General features: G+C 67.1%; 2 protein-coding genes and 1 long non-coding RNA gene across 3 annotated transcripts; all 3 read right to left on the bottom strand.

Moving 5' to 3' along the window:
* Positions 1-405: 405 nt before the first annotated feature.
* On the bottom strand, positions 406-1,727 carry LOC128898641 (microtubule organization protein AKNA-like). The gene is made up of 3 exons (XM_054174183.1): positions 1,646-1,727; positions 1,024-1,189; positions 406-753 (listed from the first exon to the last, which is right to left on the bottom strand). The coding sequence occupies exons 1-3, from the start codon at positions 1,725-1,727 to the stop codon at positions 471-473; spliced, it is 531 nt and encodes a 176-aa protein (XP_054030158.1). The 3' UTR covers positions 406-470.
* A 3,576-nt stretch (positions 1,728-5,303) lies between these two features.
* Positions 5,304-6,155, bottom strand: LOC128898653 (uncharacterized). Its single transcript, XR_008462930.1, has 4 exons — positions 6,048-6,155; positions 5,778-5,940; positions 5,558-5,685; positions 5,304-5,472 (listed from the first exon to the last, which is right to left on the bottom strand). It is a non-coding gene; the product is annotated as an uncharacterized LOC128898653 (long non-coding RNA).
* A 202-nt stretch (positions 6,156-6,357) lies between these two features.
* Positions 6,358-9,907, bottom strand: AKNA (AT-hook transcription factor). Its single transcript, XM_054174182.1, has 6 exons — positions 9,745-9,907; positions 8,684-9,639; positions 8,165-8,239; positions 7,158-7,314; positions 6,497-6,559; positions 6,358-6,446 (listed from the first exon to the last, which is right to left on the bottom strand). Exons 1-6 carry the CDS (start codon positions 9,905-9,907, stop codon positions 6,358-6,360), a joined length of 1,503 nt encoding a protein of 500 aa, XP_054030157.1.

The raw sequence follows: 9,907 nt of genomic DNA, 5'->3' as shown, positions 1-9,907 counted from the left end.
CAGTTCCAACCCCCCTGCCATGGGCAGGGGCACCTCCCGCTAGAGCAGGTTGCCCCAGCCTGGCCTTGGAAGGCCTGCACAAAGTCAGGGAGGCCCTAGAAGTGCTGAGCTCGGGGTGGTGGCTGCCTCAGGGGACACAGAGCCACCCCACTGGACCCAGAGGATGGTGCTCAGAGCTGTGCTCGCACCTCAGGGTGTGATGGTGCAGGTCTGGGAGACCTCTACCCACGTCTTGCCCCCCTCCTGCAGCTTGGGCGGCCCTGGAAGTGGAGGCACAGAGGGAGGAGTGAGGCAGGACTCGGGCAAGAGGTGGGGATGGGAGCCAGTGCAGGACCCTGGGGAGCTGCCTCCAGCCCGGTGCCCACAGATCTGGCAGAGAGTACCCAGCGTGGGGACACTTGTGGGGGGTCCATCCTCCTTCTGCTGCCCCTTGCAAGGGCAGGCAGGGCTCGGGAGGGGCCGAGGGCCCCTCAGAAGAGGCAGGAGCCGCGCAGGTCCCGCAGCCGGCCCAGCTCGCTGGCCAGCAGCCTGCTCATGCGGGTGGTGGTCAGCCTCATGCTCTGGGCAGCCTCCACGGCCTGGCTCAGAGACCGGTTGAGATCCTCCAGCTCCTCCAGGTGCAGGCTCAGGCAGGGCCGGTGGGCGGCGCTGTGCTGCCGGGGGGGATGCTGTGCCCGCCGGTGCCCCGCGGCGCGGTGCGGGGGGACCCCGGCCAGGGCGGGGGCTGAGGTAGGTGCTGCTGGGGAGCAGTAGCTGGGGAGAAGCAGGGGACAGAGGGTCAGCTTTGCTCCCACGCTGCCTTGCTTTGCACCCCTCTCCCCCATCTCCAGCCCCCAGCCCCTTCTGCAGACTCCCCCGACCGAAGGGAACCAGGGCCTGCGTGACCCTGCTCCCAGCCAGCTGCCACCCAGGTGCCAGGGCTCTGTGGGCTCTCTGGGATGGGCACAGCCCCTCCTGGGTTCACCCTGCTCCCCTGGGTGATGCTGACCCCCTCCCAGCCCCCCCACCAGAGAGCATCCTTACAGCATGGAGGGCACGTAAGGCACGAGGGGCACGGGCGCGAGGCAGCCGACGGCAGCGGTGGCAGCGGGGCTGGCTGCCAAGTACCAGAGGCTGGGCTGCTCCAGCTGCTCAGCCCGGGGCTCAGGGTGGCCGCCTGGGGAGGACCTGCCACTGGGGCCAGCATCTGCTGTGGGGAGGAAGGTGGTTAGGTGGCCCCAGGCGGACCTTAGGTGTCCCCAGGGAGATGCAGCAAGTGCCAGCCCCGGGTGAGCCACATCCCTGTGCCACACCGGGCTGGCACTGCTGGGTGGCAGCACCAGTGCCCACGGGGAGTGAGTGGTGGCACCACTGGTGTGTGCCTGGGGGGAGTTCCCTGTTCCCCCACCCCAGGGATGAGCTGTGCCAAGCATGGCCCATCTCTGTCACCCACCGTGCGTGGCTCTGTCCCTGCTGCCAGCCGGGGGGGTACCTATGGGTGCCCGGCAAGTGGGGCAGTGCATCCTCCTCGGGGTGCTGTGCTGGGGCTGCCTCCTGGCATCACCTGCCCAGAAGCCAGCAGCAGAGATAATGCATTAAAGCCATTAGCAGCTTCATTAGCAGGAGTTAGGGAGGGGCAGCAGGGGCTGCTCCTGGGGCCACTCACCTGCTGGCCCCTGGCTCCTGTGGCACCGAGGGCATCCCGAGGGGCCTGGCTCTTCTCGGGGTGCCAGGGTGGCACGTGGCATCCCCGCCTGGTACCGTGTCCCTGCCACAACCCAGCGTCAGCAGGGACCCCAACGTGGGGATGGCCACCCCCAGCTCCTGGCACCAGCCCCCTGGCACCCGCCCCCTGGCACCCGCCCCCTGGCACCCACCTGTGTACTGCCCCAGCAACGTCACCGCGCCCGAGGGGCTCCCAGGGCTCTTCCTCGGGGAGGGGCTGGCCCGGGGCCCAGCGGGGCAGGGATCCAACTTGGAGGTTGAGGCAGAGGAGAGGGAAGCAGGGTGGGATCTGGAGGGACCTGCAGGATCTGGGCTGAGTGCTGGGGGGTCCCAGGGGGCCAACAGGACCTGCGTGGTCTCTGTGGCCCCGGAGCAGCCCCAGCACCCTCCTGTGCCTGGGGACAGGGTGTGCAGGGAGCAGCATGTCCCTGCTGTCCCCTCTGTCCCACCCCAGCAGAGTCCTACTTACTGAGCTCCAGCTCTGGCCCGTCCCGCGGCACTGATGCCGATCGCCCCCTCCTCGTGGCTGCCACCCCAGGGGCCAGCCTGCCCCGTGCCAATGGGCTTGGCTCCCTGTGGAGGAGAGAGCCCCTTGCCACCACTCAGACGGAACCACTGTCACCACCCAGACCCCTCAGTGTCTCCCCAGACATCCCCCTGACCCACCAGCCCGGATGGCCTGGGGCTGTCCCCACGTGCTGACCCCGAGCACAGAGGGGTGCTGCCACCTTCCCCTTCCCAGGTCCCTCCAGCCACCTACCCCGAGGGCGCTGTGTCCTTGGGGGAGGACGGTCCGTTGTCCCTTGGCTGCCTCCTGGGCAGGGTGGCAGGCAGGGTGGTGGCTTTGCCCCGGGGACAGCCGTGGGAGGGCCGCAGGCTCTCCTCCAGCCTCCGCTGCAGCCGCCACACCTCGTCCCGCAGTGCCCGGATGGCCTGGCTGCCAGGGCACAGGTGGCACAGTGAGGGACACCTGCAGCCAGCACAGCTCAGCTCCCACCCGTGCTGGCTGCTGCTGGGTGCCCCGTGGTGGGGGAAGTCCCCGTGCCCACCAGCATCACGCTGTGATGCCTCCCAAAACCAAGCCTGGGGCTTGCCGGCGCTGGGTTCCAGTCCCACCCGTGTCATGAGTTTGCAGGACTCAGCCCCAGCTGGGCCCTGGCTCTCCAAGAGGGGAAAACCTGCTGCTGCCCCAGAGGCAGATCTTGGTGCCCTTGGGGACTTTGCTTGGTGGGGGGTCCCTGTGTCACCCAGGAGCTGAGCCCAGAGCCACTCACTCGCGCTGCAGACGGGAGCCCAGCAGGTCACAGCGAGACGCCTCAGGCGCTGGGGGGCCAGGGGCCAGCGGGGAGGGGGATGGCGTTCTGGGGGATGGTGTTCTGGGGGATGGTGTCCTGGGGGATGCTGGGGGGCTGGCTGGGCCCCTGGCCATGGTGGGGGGGTGGTCGCTGGTGCTGGTGCAGCTCCTGCCTTCTGCCTCCGAGTCCATGTGAGCTGGGGAGGAGTGGAGGGGAAGCAGAGTGATCTGAGGTCCCTCCCCCACCCAGGAGAGACCTGGGATAGCAGAGCCGGGAGGTGGGAGGCAGCTCAGTGGCAGCACCCCGGGGAGGGCTGAGAGGATGCCATAAACCAGAGCCACCTGCAGTGCAAGGACCCCTCCCAGAGGCCCCTCCCTGGGGACATGTCCCTCCAGCACATGCTGACTACTCACTGCTCTCACCGCCGGCGCCCACCTCGCTGCCGGCGCTCTCGGCCCAGCGGTGGGGGGAGCTGCTCTGCCAGGGGGTGCTGGGGGGCAGGGGGGCACCCCCTGCGCTGCCCTGCCCGCCCGTGGGGCAGCTGCCTGTCGGCGTTGTCTCAGAGCGACGCGAGGCCGCCTCCCTCTTCCGACGAGGACGGAGGGTTGCAGGGATGGGGACGGAGGGTCCCAGCGAGCCAGGGGTCCTGGGGATGGCACAGACCAAGTGGCAGCCCCCACAGTTTGTGCCCTGGCCAGGGGTCACCCTGCACATCTCCAACCCCCCCCACCCCAGCACCTCCTCCCTGCTCCCCATGTCCTCACCACCTCTCCACAGAATCACAGAACCAACCAGGTTGGAAGAGACCTCCAAGATCATCAAGTCCAACTGATCACCCAACCCTATCTGATCAGCCAGGCCATGGCACCAAGTGCCTCATCCAGGCTCTTCTTAAACACCTCCAGGGACATCAGAGAATCATAGAATTGTCAGGGTTGGAAGGGACCTCAAGGCTCAGCCAGTCCCAACAGGGGGACACCAGGGACACCTCACACTGCAGCAGGTTGCTCACAGCCACCTCCAGCCTGGCTGCAAACACCTCCAGGGATGAGGCTTCCACCACCTCCCTGGGCAGCCTGTGCCAGGCTCTCACCACCCTCCTGGGGAACAACTTCTTCCTCACAGCCAATCTCAATCTCCCCATTTCTAGGTTTGCTCCATCCCCCCCAGTCCTATCCCTCCCTGACACCCTCAAAAGTCCCTCCCCAGCTTTCCTGTAGCCCCCTTCAGATACTGGAAGGCCACAATTAGGTCTCCTCAGAGCCTTCTCTTCTCCAGACTGCACAACCACAACTCCCTCAGCCTGTTCTCATGGGAGAGCAGCTCCAGCCCTCTGCTCATCCTCGTGGCCCTTCTCTGGATGTTGAACCCACCACCTCCCTGGGCAGCATATTCCAGTGGCAAATCTCTCTTTGAAGAACTTCTTTCGAAGATCAAGCCTAAACTTCCCCTGGCACAGCTTGAGACTGTTTCCTCTTGTTCTGGAGCTGGTTGCCTGGGAGAAGAGCCCAACCCCCACCTGGCTACAACCTCCCTTCAGGTAGCTGTAGACAGCAAGAAGGTCTCCCCTGAGCCTCCTCTTTTCCCTCCATCCCAGCTCTCCTTTGGTGCCCCAAATTCCCCCTGAGAGAGCCAGCAGCTGATGGCCCCAACCCCCCAGCCTTAAGTAAGGGCCCTGAGCCATACCTGGAGCCTGGGGGCTGGTGCTCAGGGGTGTGCATGGGGGGGGACACCCTGCTGGCCTCCGAGCCCACAAAGCCGCTGTCCGTCTCCGGGGACACGATGCGCTGCTCCTGTGGGTGCAGCAGGGAGAGCAGCATTGGTGCTGAGCACCCCCAGGGCCCCCCAGCACAGTCTGGGGGTGCTGGCAGATGGGATCCTGTGGTCCCAGGGGACTCACCTTGCGGGAGCAGTGCTGGGTGGCAGCGCTGCCCACCCCACTGCTGCCGTGGGACACGGGGGCCTGTGCTGGGCTGGGGACCCCCAGGGGAGGCTTGGCTGTGGCTGGTGGCTCCTCAGTGGTGGCGGTGGACAGGTGGCCCTGTGTCCTCCCTGGCCATGGGGTCGTCCTGGGGGGCAGCAGCACAGCTCTTCTCTCTGAGGGGTGCCTGCAGGGAGAGCACAGAGCATGAGCAATGGGGCAGAGCAGCCCCAAGGGTGGGCACAGTCTCTGGCACTGCCAGCTTGCCCAGGGAGGCTACAGACTGCAGCTTCTCAGTGCCAGTGATGGGCAGCAAGAGACCTGACTAAAACCACCCACTAGCCCTGCCTGAGGGGCCTGTCCCCCCACAGCACTTACAGCAGGGAGCTCTCAAGGTCAGGCACTTCCTCCAGAGACCATGTCCTCCTGGGGACTGTGCTGGGGCCACCATCCCCTGCTGCAGGCCCGTCCACCTCCTCCTGGGACCCGCTTGCTGTCAGGCTCAGCTGCTCCAGGCTCAGTGACTCCGGCAGGGACTTGAAGTGCTTGTACCTGGGGGCATGCACAGGCAGACGGTGCAGGTTTGGGGAGCCACTCCCTGCCTGCATCCCCCCCTGCCCTCTTGGAGAGCACTCACTGCTGCAGCAGGTCACCAAAATCCTCCTCCACACGCTGCTGCTTGTTCCAGAGGGGTCTGGGCAACCACTCTGTCACAGCCTCACTGTCCCCCACTGCCCTCTGGGGACCTCCTGTCTGCGTGGGGCTCTGCAGGGCACAGCAAAAGGGGGTCAGAGATTCATGACCCCCACCCCAGCACTTTCTCATCCCTAGCCCCACTCCAGCCCAGCCCTGCTCACCTCGGGGTGCAGGGAGCTGGGGGTAGGTGATGGGGAATGGGCTGGAGGGGAGTGGGCCTGGGGTGGGTGTTGAGGGGGGAGCTGCCGCCTGGCCCCAGGCTCCAGCCGCTCCTTGAGCTCCTCCAGGCACAGCCCCAGGTGGAAAATGTCCCCTTCCAGTGAGCTGCAAGACAGGGACCAGCAGTGCCAGGGAGACCCCAAGCCCTGCAGCACGGGGCCAGTGCCCAGCAGGGGCTGGGGCTCTGTGGGCAGCGGGGGTCAGGCACTCACCGGTCAGGATCAAAGCCCCCCGAGGCGTCCGGGTGCTGCTGCCGGGCTCCCAGGTACGCCTGCTCCAGAGCATCCTGCACAGCCTTCAGCTTCCTCAGCCTCTGCAGCACAACCATGGCCATGTCCCCAGCCCAGCCTGGCCTCTGGCCCCCGCCACCCACCCAGCCCCTGTTCGTCCCGGGGCTGAGAGCAGGGACGGAGCTGACATACCTGGAGCTGCTCCCGGGGTGCGGGGCTTCCCCCCCGGACCCAGCCGTCGAAGGATTCCACCTGGAAGAGGAGGGGCTGAGCCTGGCTCTGCTGGAGCCCCCTACCACAACCTCCCACCACATGTCCCCCCCATCTGGGGCTTGCCTGTGCCTGCAGCTTCTGGGTCTGTCCTGCCAAGGTCCGAGTCAGCTGGGGCCCCGAGCAGCAGCACGGCCCCGGGCAGGCAGGGCAGCACCCACGGGGTGCAGGTGGGGAAGGAGGTTGAGATGGTCTCCTCTGGTCTGCTGGTCCCAGTGCTGGAGCTGCAAACCCCCACAGAACCCCAGCATGGTGAGGGCTGGAAGGGACCTCCAGAGATCATTCAGTCCAAGCCCCCTGCTAAAGCAGGACACCCACAGCAGCTTGCCCAGGATCACAATGGCCAGGGGGGCTGGAATCACTCTAGAGATGACTCCATAGCCTCTCTGGGCAGCCTGCTGCAGGGCTCCAGCACCCTCACACCAAAGAATTTCCTCCTTCTGGGTTCTAGTTTGTGCTCATTGCTCCTTGTCCTATCACTGGGCACTGAAAAGTCTGGCCCCAGCCTCTTGCCCCCTCATGCTGAGCATTGATCAGATCCCCTCTAGGGCTGCTCCTCTCCAGGCTCAACAGCCCCAGGGCTCTCAGCCTTTGCTCCTCACAGAGATGCTCCAGGCCCCTCAGCAGCTTTGTATCCTCCACTGGACTCTCTCCAGCAGTTCCCTGCCTCTCTTGAACTGAGGAGCCCAGAGCACAATGAGGTGATGCTGGGAGCACCCAGAGCATTGGTATGTCCTCCCCCATGGATATGGGGTCCTAGCTGAACATCCCCCACAAAACAGAGCAGGAGATGAGCAAGAAGGGTAACAGGGTTCAACACACCTCCACTTGGTGAGGCTGGTGAGGCTGTGGCTGTGGCCATGCTGAAAGCTGCTGTCCTGGCCTGTGGGATGCTGAGGGCCATCACCTGGCAGCCTGTGCCCATGGTGCCCACAGCCAGACTGTGGCTGGGCTGTGGTGGGTCAGCATAGAGACTCACCTGGGGGCAGGGAGAGGAGATTGAGACACCCACCCTGCACTCCAGTCCTGGCACTGCCCACCCAGCCATGCACCTGGGGCAGCCTGAAGCCCCCACCCCTACAGGGACTGCAGGCCAGGGGGTGGGGGAGAGGGTGGGGAGTGTGAAGTGGGGGCAGAGCCTGGGCAGGGTGGGTGAAGGCAGGGGCAGAGCCTGGGCAGGGTAGGTGAAGGCGGGGGCAGAGCCTGGGCAGGGTGGGTGAAGGCGGGGGCAGAGCCTGGGCAGGGTGGGTGAAGGCAGGGGCAGAGCCTGGGCAGGGTGGGTGAAGGCAGGGGCAGAGCCTGGGCAGGGTGGGTGAAGGCAGGGGCAGAGCCTGGGCAGGGTGGGTGAAGGAGGGGGCAGAGCCTGGGCAGGGTGGGTGAAGGCAGGGGCAGAGCCTGGGCAGGGTGGGTGAAGGAGGGGGCAGAGCCTGGGCAGGGTGGGTGAAGGAGGGGGCAGAGCCTGGGCAGGGTGGCACAGCCAGACAGCAGCCCTGCCTCAGTTTCCCTGCAGGTGCAGTGGAGCTGTGCAGGAGGCTGACACGGGGCCAGGCTTCCACCTCTGCCATTTTGGGGCTGTTCCAGCTCAGCCTGGCACAGAGGGGAAGCCTTCATGTAGAGGGGAGGCCTTCATGTCGGGGGGGACCCAGAGGCCCCAGGTTTTGCTCTGGATGGGCTCTGTGGCCACAACCCCCTCCCTGAGCTGGGCCTGCTCAACCACAGCTCCCCAGGAGGAAGAGCAGGGGGAGCCAGGGGAGGAAGACACCCCAGAGACCCCAGGGGAGGGGGAAGCAGCGCAGGGAGCTCCCCAGCTGCCCCCTGCAGCCACCCACCCTGGCCCCCAGGCGCAGCTGGTCGATGGTGTTCTCGGCCTCGGCGTACTTGGTCAGCAGCTTGTGGTAGTCATCCTGCAGGGGGGGACATGTAGTGGGTGACAGCCCCCAGCACAGGGATGGGGGCTCAGAGGAGGCCTGAGGGGTGGGGGACGTGGCATGGAGGGACACAGCCCTGTGTGAAGAATGGAGGGCGGGGGTGGGGGGGGCGCCTCTCCTGGCACAGGGAGCACACCCTGGGTTGCAGAAACCCACCCCCCAGAGCACCCAGCACAGCTGGTGCAGATGTGGCTCACTTTTCTCTGCATGGGGGACAACCTCCCTCAGCCCCCAGAGGACAGGAGGGCATCCCAAGGGACAAACATCCTGGGGGTGATGAGCATCGGGGGTCGGGAGGGGGAGGTGTGTTGTACAACCATCCTGGGGGTGGAAATGAGCATCCCTGCCGTGTCCTTCCCTCCTCACCAGCCCCATGCAGCCGCTGCCCCCTCTGGCTGCACGGGGGGAGCAGGGCGGTACCTGGAGCTGCTGCACCAGCGCCGTGGCTCGCCTGGGGGACCTGAGCTCCAGCGGCACGCCAGGGCTGGCGGGGGGCTGCGGAGGGGCTCCCTCCCCGCTGCTCAGCAGCACCTCCCGGACGATCTCGGCCGGGGACTTGAAGCCGATGGGGCCGCCCGGGGCGCGGGGGCGGGCGGGCAGGACGCGGCCCCGCGGGGGCCGGTAGCTCTGGTCGAACTTCACCCGGGCCTCCACCTTGGAGAGGTCGGGCAGGGGGTGGTTGAGCCTCCCGCGGCCGTACTGGGTGCTCTCGGCCGTGCCACTCTCTCTCGCCCCTCTGCCGCCCGTGTGTCGTCGCCGGGGGCTCAGGGACCGCAAGGGTCGGGCGGGCTTGGAGGGCAGCGCCGTGGGGGTTGTTTTCCTGGGCACCCGGGACCGGTCATGTAGCCGGGGTGCGAGGGGGGTCCCACCGCTCCAGGGCTCCCCGGCGGGTGCCAAGGCGGAGGTGCCAGGGGCTGGTAGATCCGTCCCAGCCGGCTTGGGGCTGGGCTCGATGCTGGTGGTATCATCGGGGGCAGCGGTGGAGAGGGGCAGCAGGAGGCTCCGGCTCGGGGTCCAGCCCGGGCCGTGTCCCCCGCTGGTATCTCCAATCGTGCCCCAGCCCCGGTGGCGGCGGGACGGGGTGGAGGGGCCAGGGCTGGTGTCCGACAGCCCTGAGGTGTCCGCACCGTCGGTGCTGCCGGCGCGGGGCTGGCACAGAGCCCGGCCACGCCGCAGCACCTCGGGGCTGCCGCTGGACCCCGAGCCCCACTGGCCCTCGTAGGAGAGCTCCGGGTAGGGCTCCCCATCGCTCTCTGCCCCCCAGAGCCCTTCATCCCCCCGCGAACTGCCTCGCTCCTCCTCCTCCACCGGGTCCCGCCGCGGGTGCCAGCGACCCTCCTCCGCCGGGGACCCCACCTCCAGGCCCTCGCTGTCGCCTGCAAAACACCAGCGCCCAGGGGTGCCACCAGCCAGCCGGTGCCCCCCGGGCCCCTCAGAGCCCCCCATAAGGGTCTCTGGGCTTCAGAGAAGACAAGACTCACCCGACGGGGGGCTCCCGGCATCCTCCCCCAAGCCAATCACCCCATCTTCGTCCATTCGCCTTTCAAAGTCGTCTTCCTCCTCCTCCTGCTGCTGCTGCTGCTCTGCCCCGCCGCGCCCCAGCTGTGTTTGTGTCCAGCGCAGCCATGGTGCCGGGCTGGCCAT

This window comes from Dryobates pubescens, chromosome 29 (assembly GCF_014839835.1).
Source record: "Dryobates pubescens isolate bDryPub1 chromosome 29, bDryPub1.pri, whole genome shotgun sequence".
Taxonomy (NCBI): Eukaryota; Metazoa; Chordata; class Aves; order Piciformes; family Picidae; genus Dryobates; species Dryobates pubescens.
The sequence above is the reverse complement of the archived record's forward strand: the minus strand, read 5'-3'. Positions and strand labels throughout refer to the sequence as shown.

Coding starts and splice junctions, on each gene's coding strand:
- LOC128898641 (XM_054174183.1), bottom strand. CDS start 1,727: ATGCCACGTGCCACCCTGGCACCCCGAGAAGAGCCAGGCCCCTCGGGA. Junction 1,190..1,645: donor CAGGAGCCAGGGGCCAGCAG/GTGAGTGGCCCC, acceptor TCCTCCCCACAG/CAGATGCTGGCCCCAGTGGC. Junction 754..1,023: donor CCTTACGTGCCCTCCATGCT/GTAAGGATGCTC, acceptor GCTTCTCCCCAG/CTACTGCTCCCCAGCAGCAC.
- AKNA (XM_054174182.1), bottom strand. CDS start 9,907: ATGGCCAGCCCGGCACCATGGCTGCGCTGGACACAAACACAGCTGGGG. Junction 8,240..8,683: donor CGCTGGTGCAGCAGCTCCAG/GTACCGCCCTGC, acceptor CCCCCCCTGCAG/GATGACTACCACAAGCTGCT. Junction 6,447..6,496: donor TCCTTCCCCACCTGCACCCC/GTGGGTGCTGCC, acceptor TCGGGGCCCCAG/CTGACTCGGACCTTGGCAGG.